Genomic DNA, 17302 nt, shown 5'->3' with positions numbered 1-17302 from the left:
AAAACTATATGAAAAGAATATATACTTCATAATACCTAGCACATTAATACATATGAACTTAATTTCTTCAATTTCACATAATATAAAATATTTCAGCAGTTGATAAAAAGTAGAAATCTTTTCACATGAGCTTCTCTACCCACAGAAACCATGAGAATATAACCAAGAAAATAGAGATGTTGATTAAAATATTGGGAAATTTTGCATCATAGTTATTCAGATGCCTATTTAAAATGAACTTGGCAATAGAAGTGGAAAATTTCTTAAAAGTAATTATACACAAAGCTGTAAATGTTTTATAAATAGGGCACACGTTGTGGCAAAATATAAAGGAGCTGCACAAAAATATTCCATGTGAGATAATTATTTAAATGCTGATTGATGATCTAAGGACACAAGACAAAATTAGTTTTGGTCTCACCATGACACATAGTAATTCAGGGATCATATTTAATAGAACACATCTCATAAGATGCAGAAATCATATTTGCTTTCTTCTATTTAGTATGAACATACAAATATATAATATTATTTATATATGTATTTATAATTTTATTTTGTGTATCAGTAAAAAAGCCTTTGTTTTGAGCAACATAAATTTCCCAGATAATATGAACTTCAGGGATGAGATGTGAGCTGTAACTGCTCAGAAAGCAAGATTAGATAATGAGCTAAGGAAAGTGGGGTCTTGGTTCTCTCTTATACTTTCAGTTGTTCTTTCCAAAGTATATACCTATTTGTATACAGGGGGGGGGGGCATGGAGAGGGAGAGAGAAAGCACACACACAGATTTCCAAAGCACAGACTATCTCTTTGCATTTTAATTTTAGTATGCCAATATTATGCAAAAATTTGATTGAGATACTTTGATAAACTCATTCTCACCTTGTTCTTGCTACTAATGTCTTCCTCACAGTATGTCTTCCTCACATGCAACTAAAACAGTGATACAGAAACCACCTTCTAGTTCTTCCACCCCTAAAGATGTTTCTATCTTTAGATATCTGATCCATGTTACATACTATTAAGAAAAGAAATCCTGTGTCCAAGAAAGAAAACTGGCTCGTTCTAGAGGAGTATCTATTCTTAAAACACTTGAGATGAGATCATCTGATACTCTTTGGTTTATTTTTTTTTTCTTTTAAAGATTGCTGCAAACAGAAATGCTTAGCTATATGGAGGTCTTAATACATGGAGAAGAAACTCACCCAGATAGAAAAACAGCCAGTTTAAATAGATCTTCTCTGATGCAGTTTAGATTTGGGAAGGAATTAATAGCTCACCACCTTGCATCATCTGCTTCCCGCCTCTTCTTTTCTTGGATTTTCTTAGTACTGAGCTGATCCCAGGTTGATGTTTTGATCTGTTCCCTGGAGGAAGGCCACTGCATTTCTGATATTCATGTATAGTTAGTAGAGGAAGGATTCTTATTACTTGATGTTGCACATCCTGAATAGAGTAATCTACCTCATGGAAAGCTGCCTCTAAATTAGAAGATTTATTTTTTTAAGGAAGCTGTAGGCCAGTGCTATGACCTGATAGACCTGAAACAATTTGGAACAAACATGAGACATAAGGAACTTCTAGAATAGGAAAATAAAAGATTCATTATTATTTTGACCAACCTGTGAACTATGGTCAATTTTATAGCAAAATGAAAGAAAACACTACTTATCATGGAAAATATGTCACCAGAGCAGTCAGTCATGTACCCCTGACAACTACTATATTACTAAATTTATTTGAAAATACTATAGCACTTTGAAGTTTCAAGAACAAAGGAGATTTAGAAATCATTTTATTTCCTTTTTCTTTTTACATCCTTGTCTATTTATTTTATTATAGCAATTTTAAAACACACACAGCGATAATGATAGAAGTCAAGTGCCTTTCAATTGTAGCCAGCATTAGGAAGAATTTCTATTATTCTCCACCAATAGTGAAATCACCTAATATTTTGGCAAGGAATCTGCCTTGAATTGTTTAAATGTTTGCAAATTCATTAAATAATTTTTCAATGTACTGACTTTGCATTGAAAGATGATAAGTTGGACTATTTGAAAGGTTTTTTGCCTTGTTTTTATTCTTCTCTCATAAAATGTATCCTGACCACAGCTTCCCCCACCCCTCTCAGTCCCACTCTGCCTCTTCCCTTCCCCAAATCCACTGCTTCTCCATTTCCCTTTAGAAAATAGCTCCTACAATCATTCCTCCCCTTCTTACAGGGTCCCCCTGAGCTTCGCCAAATGGTTGGCTGTGAGTCACTGCATCTGTTCCCATCAGCTGCAGGAGAAAGCCTCTCTGATGAACATTGGACTAGGTACCAATCTATGAGTATATCAGAATATCATTAGGAATCATTTTGAGGTGTGTTTGCATGTCCATCATGTTTAGTTCTACACCAGGTCCCTGGACCATCCAAATTTCAGTTCCTGGCCAGCTGTGCATTGTCAGTCTTGGGTTTACTCTAGTGTCTTCAATCTCAAGTTACACCACACATTGGTTGACCACTCCAACAAGCTCTGAGCCAACATTGCCCCAGCACATCTTGCAGACAGGTTGTGAGTAAAAGGTTTTGTGTCTGGGTTCATGTCAGTCCCACCAATGGAAGTTCCTTATCTTCCATTACTAGCAGTCCTCACTAGGGTCATCCCCATAGGTTCCAGAAAGTTTCCAATGCACTAGCTGTCCACAAAGCCCCCTAAATACAGCCCACCCCATATTCCAGTAGTCTCTCTCAGGATTCTCTCCATCTCTTCCTCTTCCCCCTACCTGATCTCCCCTGTTCTCATCTCTACCCTCCCCCAGTCCACCCACAAATCTATTCTAGTCCCCCTTTCCATATGTCCCCCTTAGAGGTCTCCTTGTTACTTTGCTTCTCTCTGAGTGTCTAAACTATAGAAAGATTATCTTTAGCACCTAATATCCACTTATAAGTGGCTGCATATCATGTTTGTCTTTCTGAATATGGCTTGCCTTGCTCAGGATGACTTTTTTCTACTTCCATTCATTTGCCTGCAAGTTCCATGGTATATTTTATTTTTCTAAAAACCAAGTTGTAGCCACCTGCAGCCACGGGTTACTGGGTTCCTGAAAGTAAAGATGGGGTTTTGGATGGGAAAGCCAAGACAAAGCTTTCTGATCAAGGGCAATGTTTACTTATGAGTCCGAGCTTATAAAGGGGGGAACGCCACCCCCCACCATGCCAGGATCTCTTGCTTTGTCAGGATCTCTGCATTGTCAGGATAGTGTCAAAACAGGTTCAGTCTCTCAGGAAGTAGTGGAATCTTGGAGGAAAGCTGCAGATGTGGCAGGACAATAGACTTTACCTAGGTTGGAAGACTCCACCCTAGGTGGGCTAGCCAGCTGTGGCAAGACAGATCTGAGCAGCCTGTGCAAGGCTGAGGGAAGGGCACATCAAGAAATTCTCCATTGTGTAAATATACCACATTTTCTCTATTTATTCTTTGATTGAGGGACATCTAGGTTTTTTCCAGTTTGGCTATTATGAATAAAGCTGCTATTAACATAGTTGAGCAAATATCTTAGTGGTAGAATGGATGGCCTCTTATATGTCCAAGAGTGGTATAACTTGGTCTTGAAGTAGATAAATTTTCATATTTCTGATACAGATTTCCATGGTGTTTGAACAAGTTTGCACTCCTATCAGCAATAGAAAAGTATTCCCCCTTGTTGCATATCCTCAGCCGCATGAACTGTTACTTAGTTTTTTATCTTGGCCATTCTGGCAGGTGTAAATGGAATATCAAACTAGTTTTGATTTGCTTTTCCCTGATAATTAAGGATGTTGAACAGTTGTTTAACTGTTCTAAGCCATTTGAGATTCCTGTTAGAAAATTCTCTGTTGATAGATCTCTGTCCCATATTTAATTGTATTATTTGGTTTGTCAATGTCTAGTTTCTTGATTTGTTGATAAAACCCTTTGCCAGATTTGGTGAAAATCTTTTCCCATTATGTAGACTGCTATTTTGTCCTACTGACAATGTCATTTCAAGTGAACCTTTTCAGTTTCATGAGGCTTCACTTATTAATTGTGGAACTTAGTGCTGGTTCCATTGGTGTTCTGTTTAGGAAGTTTTCTCCTGTCCCAGTGCATTCAAGGATATCCAGCATTTTCTCTTCTATCAGGTTCAGTGTGTCCTGTTTTATGTTGAGGTATTTGCTAAACATGGTTTAAACAAGTTTTGTGCAGGGTGAAAGATATGGATTAATTTGCATTCTTCTACACACAGACACGCAAGTAGACCACCAACATTTGTTAAAGATGCTTTCTTCTTTCTATTGTGTATTTCTGGTTTCTTTATCAAAAAGCAAGTGTTCATAATGTGTGTATTTATCTTTGTGTCTTCAGTTTGATTCTATTGATCATCCTGTCTGCTTTTATGCCAATACCATGTTATATGGATTTTGTTACCACAGCTTTGCAGTACAGGTTGAAATAAGGGATGGTGATACATCCAGAAGTTCTTCATTATTCAGTATTGTTTTAACTATCCTGATTTTTGTTTAGTTTTGCTTTTAATGTGAAATGGAGTATTGTGCTTTCCAAGCCTGTAAAGAATTATACTGGAATTTTGATGGGCATTGCATTGACTCTATAAATGGCTTTTTGTAGAATAGCCATTTATACTATGCTAATTCTACTGATCCAAGAGCATGGGAGGGTTTTCTATCTCCTGATATCTTCTTCAATTTCTTTCTTCAGTGACTTCAAGTTTTTGTCATACAAGTCATACAATTGTCTGGTTAGGGATATACCAAAACTAATTTATATAATTTGTGAAAGACATTGTTTTCCTGATTTCTTTCACAATCTATTTGTCATTTAATAGAGAAGATCTACACATTTTTAAGTTTTGGTGTGTTCTTTTAGTTTAGTTTTGTTTGTTTGCTTTATAGTTTATCATGTATGTACCATACGCATTGCTGAAAGTGTTTATCAGTTATAGGGGATCCCAGTAGAATTTTTGTGGTCACTTATGTGTACTATGATATCATCTGCTAATAATGATACTTTGACTTCTTCCTTCACAATTTGTATGCCCTTGATCTTATTCAGTTGTCTTATTGCTTTAGCTGGAACTTCATGTAGTTTATTGAAAAGACATGAAAATAGTAAACAAAGTTTTAATATAATCCAATGGAAGAGCTAAGGGAAGGACTTAACAAGCTAAAGGGGATTGTAACCCCATAGAGAAGAACAGTATCAACTAACCAAACCACCCAGAGATCACAGAGAATAAACCATGAACCAAAGAGTATACATGGATGAATCCATGTCTCCAGATACATATGAAACAGAGGATGGCCTCATCTGAAATCAATGGGAGGGGAGGCCTTTGGTCCTGTAGAGGCTTGATATCCCAATGTAAAGAAATGCTAAAGCAGTGAGGCAGGAGTGGGTGAAAGAGTAGAGAAGCACCTTTATAGAGGCAAGGGCGAGGGGGAGACGGGATGGAGATTTGTGGAGGGGTAACTGGGAAGAGGGATATCATATGAAATGTAAAAAAAAATAAAATGAGTAATAAAAACTTTAGATGTTTTTATGAGAGTGGTTTGGAACTATTAGTCATTACATTCATTCCTTGAAAACTTTATACATGTATATAATGCATTCTGATTACTCTCATTCATCTTTTGTCACCTCCTGCCAGCAGCTCTCTTTCCTACGAACACCTTTCCTACATTTATGCCTTTATTTTATATGTGACATACTGAGGTTTGCAAAGGCAATGGGTTTATAAATAACCACTACAACTTGGTGGACTCACCTGGAGTATATAGGTGATAACAATGACTCTCCCTTTCTCAGAATCTGTAAATAGTCAACAATTCAGCTGCCACAGATGGGGGCTCAATGGGCCCTCCTCATTCCGTGCTAATCAGAGTCTCAGACAGATGGGCAGAGTCAGAGGGAATGGGGATGAGAAACAGATGCAACACAAGAGAATCTGAGTGTCAATCTGAGTGTGTAGTCCAAATGAACTCCAAACTTTTTTATACAGAAGAAAAACAAGAAAAACCAGGGGAACACATCCACCAAGTTACAGTTACACAAAACAAAAGGAATGTATACATCAAAAGATGACAGGAACAGGCCACTGTTTACCACTAAGAAAGGAGCCAGGTGTAATGCTAGTCTATTGTTAAGCCCACCACCAGGAGTTCTTAGTAAATGCCTGATTATGCTGTTCCCTTGGGCCAAGTGAAGAAACCTGTGCCAGGGGGATTCCCTAACTCTTTCATGGTTAACCCACCTATCCACTAGGCCATTGTGTGTTCCCCTGTTTGGGTGAGACTCAGCTACTGTCCTAAGTAGACTAGCCCTGAGCTATTCTAGCTCTGTACTTTGTAATGCCTAATTAATTTCACCATCTCTAGTAGAGTGAATTTGAATGTTAGGTAACTTTCTTACTGAATTCCTAGCTCCTTGGCTTCAAGGATTTTCTAGGGTGTTGGAACACTGGTGGAGGCTTACCTGTGCCAGGATTCAATCTTTAAAGGCACTTATAATAAAACAATACTGAAAGAGAGCATACACCATACTAACATGGAGATAGGGTTTGAGTATATGGGCTATGAGAATGCCAAGGTTCCAGGAGGCTGAGTTTCCTTGAAACTCTTTGCCTCCTGACTGCCTCCAGGCCTTTCCACCTCAACAGGCAGACTTCACTGGAGTGGGCATAGCATTCAGCAAGAAGAGATAGTAGCCTATGTTTTCCTCTCCCATTGATGACAGACTTGTGTCAGCACAGTGTAGGTCAGCACAGCTGCTTTGGTTAATAACTGAAATGGCTATGCCATTCACAAAGATGACATTTTGCAGTGCTTTTTCCTACGTATGTTTTGTACTCCCTCCTCCTTGATATCTTATCCCCTGTGTCTTACAGAGGTAACATAAGTGTTTTCTTCAGGAACGAACCCTCAAGCTTCACTTATTCTGGGCTATAAGCACCCATGTGTTTCTACATTCACTATCATTACAAAAAAAGAGCTTCTATGATTGAGACTGACAGTAGGGATTGTGTGTGTGGGGAGGAGTATGTGGGGGGTATGAGTGTATGTGTGTGTGTGTGTGTGTGTGTGTATTTGTGTGTGTGCATCTATGTCTCTGTGTGTGTTTAAACATTTAGAAGTTATTTTTGACACAGCAGATTTAAAAAGACAGCTGTAATTAATCTGGACATGAGAGCCCAAAAATTAAGATTTTTTTTTATTTAATTAACAGTACTAGGCATACATTCTCATCTATAGAATAGGACAAGAATCCACCTAGAGAAATGTATTAAAACTTATCCTCCAGGATGTATATTAAGTATATTTACATTGTTGATTTTGATACCACATATTTATTCAAAATATGTTATTTAGTCATATAATAATACATGTAAAGTACAGTTTATAACTACATTTCTTTTTGTCAGTATTTTATTTTGCAAAGAGAGATGTCTTTCTCTGCATATTTCTCTATTAATTGCTTATTTGAATTCCAGTCCATCTATAATTGTGAAATTGAATCCCTTCATGGTCCATGAGGAGGGTAGAAAACCCCTACAATGAGCACAGAGCACAAACCTTACCTATTTCTACAAGGCAATAGCCTTTTTTGTAAGTCAGGAAGTATCTGGCAGATCCCTACTGATGTGCATGATCTAGAAAAAAGATCTGTGCCACCCGCTTTCGAATGACCATGTTTTTCACTCCATACACAATAGGGTTGAGAGCAGGAGGCAAGAGGAGGTAGATGGTTGACAGAAGAATGTGAGTGGAGGGAACAACATGGCCAAGACGGTGGCTAAAAAAGGAGAAAAAGGCAAGAATATAGAACTCTAAAAAAACAAAAATATGAGCTGTGCAGGTGTTAAAGGCTTTGAGCCTTGCCTCCTTCTGTTTAAGGCGAAAAACTGCTTGGAAAATCAGGGCATATGATATGATGATAAAAACCATGTCAAATCCCAGAACGCTAAACCCCACAAAGAGACCACATATCTTATTGACCTGTACATCATCTGCTGCAAGCTTCACCACAGCCATGTGTTCACAGTAAGAGTGGGCAATTTGAATGGACCGAAAATGGTGCAGTCTTTTTATTAGAATAGGTAACAGGCCTACAAGCACTACCGCTCGAATTACCACCACCACTATCATCCGACCAAGAATTGAGGGTGTAAGAATAGATGTGTGCCTCAGAGGATCACAGATTGCAATGTATCGATCAAAAGCCATTGCCAACAGAATGCCGGACTCCATGCCCTGAAGGGTATGGATGAAGAAGAGTTGGGCTAGGCAGGCATCAAAGGCCATGGAATAAGCCCTGAACCAAAATATGGCCAACATTTTGGGGGCAATGGCTGCACAAAGTCCTATGTCTGTAGCTGCCAGCACAGCCAGGAAGATGTACATGGGTTGGTGTAAGCTATGCTCGGCTGGGATGATGATTAATAAAATGATATTTCCCAAAAGAGCCACCAGACACACTGTAAAGAATGGAAATCCAATCCAAAACTGCACGTGCTCTAGTCCAGGAATTCCAATCAATATTACAGTTCCAGGGTTCAGATATGTCACGTTATTGGTTTTCAGGGAGCTCAGCATTTTTTCTTCTCACCACTGAGCATGATATCTGAAAAAATAGAATGTAGGATAGAGGTGAAGATGTCTAAGTCTTTAATTGCGCTCACTCTCTGTCAGAGTAGCATTCATCCTCAGTGTGTTTTTAGCAAATTTCAGGCTCTCCAGTAGCTCTTTGTTTAGTTGGTCATGAAAGGTCTATGATGGTTGTCATGGTAGTCAGAACAAAGGCTTGCTGTCATCTGTTCTCAAGGGAAACTTTGGAAGGGTGTTTAATCATCTTAGAATTAGTCTTTATTTCAAGATATTGAACAGTTTTTCCTTCTGTTTGTGGTTATTGTGATTCTAAACTACAATTTTATTGTTTTTTTCATTAGAACATTAGGAAGTGAATAAAACATGTTCTATTGAGCCAGTTTCAATGAAAGTGAAAAGAAAGTCAGGCCTTATGGAGAACAAAGACTGGTGTTTGTTCTTGAATCAATTTGACTTCATCTCACAATGTCTTCATGTAGACTTTGAGTAACCATTGGCAATTTCAGTGGTATTTGTGACCTGGCTGTGGATGATTTTGTTTTTAACCAATATTAGGTTAGACTACCTGTTGTAGACAAGAGGCAATCTACAAGAGAGTCTTTGAGACAAAGTGTATAGAATAAAAGCACTGTGACTCATCCAGTCCTGCCTGTTTTTAAAGTGGAAGTATCTGCCATACCTCAGATATCCCAGATAGCTCCTCCCATTAGGGCTAACATTTAATTCTTTACTGTGAAATGCCTATTTTTAAGAAACTAAATATGGATCACCTATGATCAGAGTTTTGATGTAGGAAACATAAATTGTCACAAATAAGCGATAGTTTTGACTGTCAAGAATATATGGATATTATTGAAACTTTCTGTGCTGCTCCATGAAAGTCATGAACCAACACAGACTTTAGGTGGTTCACTGCAGGAAAATGCTCGGGGGTTAGTATGGACTTTGGTTCTGATTAAACTAGTCTCAGGTTCCAGTGGAGGTACTGCAGCCCACTACTGCTCTCTAAAGGAAAGCAGGAAGCACAAGACTCAGGTCATTGTGTACAACACTCAAATAATCATAGATACTTTTATTCTGATTTATTATGTCTCTCTATGGAGGGAGATAGGTGTTGATTCTCACCTGAAATTTCTTCTGCAGAAACTGGAAGCAGGAACTTAGAGCTGCTGGGGTCTTCTGAGGCTCTGGTGTCTTGGGTGCTTGAGGAACAAGATGTCCCTTCCAGCCAAGTTGCATTCAGCTTGTGTGTTAGCTCCAAGGCATGTCAGTTGTGTGAGCCCAAGACGTTGCTGTTCACACAGGGATTCAGAAGACTTCTAGCTGGCATAAAGTTTCCTGTCAAAAACATATGCTTGGTGCTGAGAAAATATTAGAAGTTTTTACTTTAATGCTTGTACATATGGTAAGTTGTACAAACTGATTATTTATACCATTGTTTTAAAATACTAGTGAAGGCTTATTAGAACACAGTGCTAAATAATTGAACTGTTCTAAGTGTACAAGGATATTAGGAAAATATTTTGCTGACTGTGAAGTTTTATGGCAAATTTTGTGAAAATTTGAGAATTATATTAGTTTGAATCAATTTGAATAAAAAGTTTCTTGAAAACCTTTGAATATAATGAACATTTATTTTGATGGGGAGGAGATCCAATTATTTATCAAATTCTCTTCCTTTCTTTAATTATGATTTTATTAATCAGTGTATTTTGAAAAATATTTAGAATTTTTCTTCAGTCCTTTCACATATAAACACTGACCCCAATATCTTCCAAAGATTATTTATTTTTATCTATTCACATCAGGGTGCTCATAAAAGAAAAAAAATTATAAAATATCATTGGGTAACTGTGTTGTATGTTCCATTTATGTGGACTCTATTATTTAAGTATAGACCTCATTTTTACATTATGAATGAAAATAATCTGGGGCTTTAAATTCTTTCTACTCAGAATCACTAGTGAATGGACTGTGGTCCAAACAATCATAAGTATCAGTTATGTAAACTAACATTTGTGAAAAGCTTTTTCCTCTGTTGTTTTCATTTGGTAATTGGGGAAATTAAGGTGGGAGAAATGCTGAAAGAGTTCCATGCTGATTTTAACACATATGATTTGATGTGCCAGAAATTACAGAAGCCCTTTGATCACTTGATAATGGCCTAACAATTTAAAGGCAAAAATGAATTCTATTTATCTTGCTGTATGAAAGCACATTTACTAGATTATGTACATTGTTTTCAATAAACATTCTAACAAAGGCTTAATATTAATCAGTAATGTGATCTGGCTATCAGTACCTGATGTCCATTTTCTACTTAGAAAATTTGCTTAATTCTGTTTTCCAGTTTTATATCTATAAATTAAAGACACCTAACTTAATTATCACACATTTAATTAAATAATCTTCCAATGAATAGGTACTTGGAGCAATTCACACTAAATCTATGAAAGTCTATGAAAAAATCTAGCATGTTACTCCAATCTAACACAGTCACTGGAATACTAAAGAATAAAATGAACAGAACCAGAGGGAAATGAGAGATTCTTTGTAATAGAAAGGAAGACAAATCAAGAAGAGGAGGAAAAGGAGGAGGAGGAGGGGCTAGAGACAAAAAGATTTGTGTCACAGACACTCCAAGAGCAGCTGTCACATGCTATGGTGAAAAAGATAAGGAATATATAACCAGTATGCTACTCAAGTTAGCTATTTGTTTCTTTTAATTCTATGTACTATATATAAAAGTTCACATTTCTTAAATCAAGTAATTCTTACCATTTCTTTGAGGATTTTAGAATCATGTAGAAACCTGATGGAGAGTAAGCATGTACCTCAGTTTCATAAAACTCAGTTCCTATAAGACAGAGTAGATTTTTAACTCTATGAACCTTAGAAACATGAAATAACACAATTACAAACATGTAATCAATATCTACTGAAAGAAAATGGAGGATACCTAATGGTGTTCAAAAGAAATAAGAAGGGTAAAGGGAGCTGGGATGGTCTTTGCCCAGAGAGAAGCATTTCTTGGGCAGATGGATCAGACACTGACCTTAAAGGAATATTCTTGCTTTGTCTTTATCCAATTTCCTTCATTATTTACACACTTGTAAAGCTTTCTCAGAGATAATTAGCAGGTTATCCTGAAATAGTCCTTTTTTGTTTTAAAATATAGAATTGTAGAGTTCATTGCAATTGAGTATAGATAGACAAGAAAGCTGGCAAATGTCAAAAACTATTTGGAGACTATAAGTATGATAGAGTATTATGTAATTATCCTTAAAAACATAACTAAAGAGTGCATTATTCCTAACTATATAAACACAATTTCCGTAATCTGTATATTGTCAGTGTTATCAATTTAAAAGGGAAAGTGTGGAAGAGTATGTGACTGGGTTTATAGGAAGGAAAAGGAAGGAAGATATTATGTAATTATATCCTAATCTCAAAAAATAAAAAAAATTAAAGGTTCATGAATTTAAATTATTCTTGTTTTATGAAAAGTACAAAAGCAAATAAACCAGGAAAAATCAATTAGTAGTGTACTCATAAACTTTTTAATTATATTTCAACAAAAATAAAATTCCATCATTCCCACTTGGAAATCTGTAGAGAGAAAAACATATCTGGTAAAGCTAAAGCCTGGTCTGGCTTAGGCTGGTTGTATTCCCACAAAGTTTCAACACATTGAAATGTTGCTAAAAGAGCCACTGCACTTTACACTACAGCAGGAGTCAAGAAAATTATTTTTATCTAACTCCCCAAGAGGGTTGTTATCTTTATGATTCATACCTTCATTTACCTTAAGCATCAGGACATACACTTTCAACTTCACTTATACTTTAAAAGTCTTTTCATTAATATAAGAATAGGAACTATACAGTCTTGCATATAGCATGGGGATTCTGACAACTGCAGTAGCCAGGTCAAGTAAACATGAGTTTCAGAGATTTCTTAATGGTTACCTATCAAGGCTTAGCATCTTTTGCAAACTGTGTCATCTGCTGGACAAAAGATACTAGGTCAAGACCTTGAGCTAACGTTGATGAGTAACAACTATTCTTAACAAATGCACATGTGCTGCTTAGCATCAACTGCAGTCAACTATTTAATGAATGTCAATTCTGTGGATTCCACTTCTATATATGTGTCTCCTGAATTCATGTGTTATACAAAGGTAAACAAATCCTTGAAAATGCCAAGAAAGAATTAAGTTTCTAGAGGAAACCACAGTCAATAGTTTTACTTTTAAATGCACTGAAAATCTACTTCACGAATGTTTTTCAAAGTTCCCACTATTGAAACATCAGAAAATTTGTCATTCCATTTTTTTTAGGACAGCAGGTTTTTGTTTGCTTGTTTCCTTGTTTGTTTGTTTGCTTTGTATTTTAATGTGCCACTGCTCTTACAATGGCTTTTTATTCTTCTTTTAACCACACACAAGATAATACATGATAGCCCCAAATACAAGTTTACCATATTATCCAAAAGAAGAGTCTAAAATGCCTTTTTGTCAGCTTCCACTTATAAATGTATACTTAGAGGCAAATTAGCCAATTCTCTAAACTATTAGGCTAATTCTAATAAAGCATATTATTACCAATGTATCTTCTCTCCTGTTGGGTCATCTGGTGAGTTGGCTAATTTCTTGAGATACAGTCTCAAGTTATCCAGAGTAGCTTCTAATTTGCCATGTATTTGAAAAGATCTTGAACTCATGGTCCTTGTCCTTTCTCCTTTCAAGTGCTAGAGTATTCAAGGTCAGTCACCATGCCTGTATCTAATACATTTTTCTCCAGTACACTCACAGTCCTTGTAATAACTTTACTTGAATTCTTAGCACACAGTTCCCTCCTTAATATAATTTGTCACTAAATGACACACACACATACACACACATATCCAGGTTCATTAGGGATCTTACTAATTCCCAGGGTAGAAAGCTCCATATGTCATTAACCATTATGCAATCAGCACCAATCATTGGCAGATCTTGACACTGCTGAGTTTAGGAAGTCACTCATTTCTCTTATGATACCAGGAACACACTAGTTACAAAAACAAACAAACAAACAAACAAACAAACAAAATCTGCCTTTATCTGAAAAGTTCCCAGGAAACACCATCATGTTGCTACTATACCATTTGAACAAACATTTCACCATATATTTTCTCAGAAATGTTATTCCACCCTGAATGTGACTTAATTTCCAGATGTTCTCATCCATGGTAGATCATCGTGATAGATTTATGTTCAATATTTCAATATTCTGATTTTTATCTAGCTTCACCATCATTAATGAAGGCTCAAGATATACACAAAATTAACTTTGTTTGTAGAGAAGTAAACAGATTTTCTTTAGGTACTGAAAAATTTCATGTTCTATTAAAATCCATTGTTCCCTCATACTGTACACCCTGACCACAGTTTTCCCTCCCACCACTCCTCCCATCTCCCCCCTCCCACTTCTCTTCTCCTCCAGACCCAGTTCTCTTCTGTTTTCCTTCAGAAAAGAGCAGGCTTCTCAGGGATATCAAACAAACATGGCACAAAAGATACAAAGGGATAGGCACAAACCCCCATTCATGGGTCAGCAAGGTAACTCAGTAGGAGAAAAGGAATCTAAAGAGCAGACAAGAGAGTCAGTGGCACCCCAACTTCCACTGCATAGACACAAAACCACAAAAGCATAAAATATAGGAGACCTAGTGCGGATCCATACAGGCTCTGTGACTACCATTTCAGTCGCAGTGATCCCACATGAGCCCTGCTTAGTTGACTCTGTGAGCTGTATTCTTCTAGTGTCCTTGCAAGTATATTAAGTATATGTATATTATTGATTTTGCCACGTATTTACTTCAAAGGTTTATTATCATATAATATATGTAGGATATAGTTTAGAACTTCATTTCTTCAGGCCAGTGGTTTATTTTGAGCTGGAGAGATGTCTTTGTTTCTCTGTATTTTTTTATGTATTAATTGCGCTTTTGAATTTCAATTTATCTACATTTAATTATCTATTTTTTTAATTTATTTTATTTAATGGGTATGAATGTCTTTTCTTCATATATGAATTTTCAAAAGAATATGCTTCCTGCCCACAGAGATGAGAAAAAGGTGTCAGATTTCCTCAATCTGAAGTTACAAATGATTGTGAACCATGGTCTGTATGATAGAAACCAAACTCAGGACTCTTGTAAGAATAACAAGCTCCCATAACCACTGATACAACTCTCTATTCTCTTAAGTTATAAACAGATCATTTATACACACACATGCACATATACACATAGATACACAAAAAAAACCAATCTAATGATGATAAATATATTACCTACAAGCCACACAGTATAAAGGTTATACTGGGACAAAGTGCAAATAGTACTTTCTGATGGCAATGAGTGAAATAGAAGTATATAAAAATTATTTAGAATAATAATATGTCAATAAGTTAATGTTAGCATAGAAAACACAGTTAGAAATGATTCATTAAATTTTAATTTACTCATTATTACTTTAAAATATGTAAGGAAAATGCACAATAAGAATGATACAACATAAGCAATAACTAAAATGAACACATATATGAAATTAAAATACTAAAAATGACCTAAGGCAGTCAACAAATAACTAATGCTTTTATTTTTTAAAATAAAAGTGGTGGCACACACCTATAATCCTAGCACTTGGGAGGCAGAGGCAGGCAGATTTCTGAGTTCAAGGCCAGCCCGGTCTACAGAGTGAGTTTAGGACAGGCAGGGCTACACAGAGAAACCCTGTCTTAAAAAACCAAAACCAAAACAAACAAACAAAAAAAAAAAAACTAAAAAATTTCAGGAAAAAAATAAACTACATGTACTGCAGATTAAAGCTATTTAAAAAAAGGAATATTTGTGATATATATTAGAAGTCAATTATAACAGGAATGGAGACATGGTATCAGTCATATTCCATATAGTTTTTATTTTAGTCGATCTGTAATTGTGGAATGGAATCCCTTCATGGTCCATGAGGAGAAGATGAAACCCTATAGTAAACACAGAGCACAGACCTTACCTATTTCTACAAGGCAATAGCCTTTTTTGTAAGTCAGGAAGTATCTGGCAGATCCCTACTGATGTGCATGATCTAGAAAAAAGATCTGTGCAACCCGCTTTCGAATGACCATGTTTTTTACTCCATACACAATAGGGTTGAGAGCAGGAGGCAAGAGGAGGTAGATGGTTGACAGAAGAATGTGAGTGGAGGGAACAACATGACCAAAACGGTGGCTAAAAAAGGAGAAAAAGGCAAGAATATAGAACTCTAAAAAAACAAAAATATGAGCTGTGCAGGTGTTAAAGGCTTTGAGCCTTGCCTCCTTCTGTTTAAGGCGAAAAACAGCTTGGAAAATCAGGGCATATGATATGATGATAAAAACCATGTCAAATCCCAGAATGCTAAACCCCACAAAAAGACCACATATCTTATTGACCTGTACATCATCTGCTGCAAGCTTCACCACAGCCATGTGTTCACAGTAAGAGTGGGCAATTTGAATGGACCAAAAATGGTGCAGTCTTTTTATTAGAATAGGTAACAGGCCTACAAGTACTACCGCTCGAATTACCACCACCACTATCATCCGACCAAGAATTGAAGGTGTAAGAATAGATGTGTGCCTCAGAGGATCACAGATTGCAATGTATCGATCAAAAGCCATTGCCAATAGAATGCCGGACTCCATGCACTGTAAGGTATGGATGAAGAAGAGTTGGGCTAGGCAGGCATCAAAGGCCATGGAATAAGCCCTGAACCAAAATATGGCCAACATTTTGGGGGCAATGGCTGCACAAAGTCCTATGTCTGTACCTGCCAGCACAGCCAGGAAGATGTACATGGGTTGGTGTAAGCTACGCTCGGCTGGGATGATGATTAATAAAATGATATTTCCCAAAAGAGCCACCAGACACACTGTAAAGAATGGAAATCCAATCCAAAACTGCACGTGCTCTAGTCCAGGAATTCCAATCAGTATTACAGTTCCAGGGTTCAGATATGTCACGTTATTGGTGTTCATGGAGCTCAGCATTTTGTCTTCTCACCATTAAGCATGATATCTGGAAAAAATAGAATGTAGGCCAGAGTTGAAAATATCTAAGTCTTTCATTGAGCTCACTCTCTGCCAGAGTAGCATTCAACCCTGCTTTTTTTAGCAAAGATCAGGGTCTCCAGTAGACCTTGTTCAGTTGGTCATCAAAGGCCTCTGATGCTTTTCATGGTAACAGAGGCAGAGTCTTACTTGAAGCCTTCTGTAAAGCCATAAAAGAGGCAAAATTGAAAGTGTCAGGATTTCAGATCATTTTTTGTATATGCAAACACATCAGTGAGAGCACTATTTTGCCTAGTCCTGACCATCTGACTTGTTTACTTGAAAGTTCCCATTCTCTGTTCTTCCTTTGTCCAAGAAACCAATCCTTATTCAGGAAACTGAGAAGTTATTTTTAGTTTGAATACTTAAAAGAGACCTCCTTTTATTTGATCCAGGATCCCATGAGAGCATTATTTATGAGCTAATCTGCCCTTATCACAGTATTATTCTGATCACTCTCATCTGTTCTCAGGGGAGACTTTGGACAGAATTTTAATCGTCTAAAAATTAGTCTTCATATCAACATATTGAACAGTAT

At 36.7% G+C, this 17302-nt stretch overlaps 2 protein-coding genes across 2 annotated transcripts; both read right to left on the bottom strand.

Moving 5' to 3' along the window:
* Positions 1–7657: 7657 nt before the first annotated feature.
* On the bottom strand, positions 7658–8617 carry Olfr598 (olfactory receptor 598). The gene has a single exon (NM_001011793.1). The coding sequence runs from the start codon at positions 8615–8617 to the stop codon at positions 7658–7660; it is 960 nt and encodes a 319-aa protein (NP_001011793.1).
* Positions 8618–15744: 7127 nt separating this feature from the next.
* Olfr597 (olfactory receptor 597) lies at positions 15745–16692 on the bottom strand. Its single transcript, NM_001011845.2, has one exon. The coding sequence runs from the start codon at positions 16690–16692 to the stop codon at positions 15745–15747; it is 948 nt and encodes a 315-aa protein (NP_001011845.2).
* Between the last annotated feature and the right edge of the window lie 610 nt (positions 16693–17302).

Source organism: Mus musculus, chromosome 7, assembly GCF_000001635.26.
Source record: "Mus musculus strain C57BL/6J chromosome 7, GRCm38.p6 C57BL/6J".
In the NCBI taxonomy this organism is placed as follows: Eukaryota; Metazoa; Chordata; class Mammalia; order Rodentia; family Muridae; genus Mus; species Mus musculus.
Note: the sequence above shows the minus strand (reverse complement) of the source record. Positions and strands in the feature narration are given on the sequence as shown.

Bases quoted from the DNA above. Each gene is read 5' to 3' on its own strand.
- Olfr598 (NM_001011793.1), bottom strand. From the start codon at position 8,617: ATGCTGAGCTCCCTGAAAACCAATAACGTGACATATCTGAACCCTGGA.
- Olfr597 (NM_001011845.2), bottom strand. From the start codon at position 16,692: ATGAACACCAATAACGTGACATATCTGAACCCTGGAACTGTAATACTG.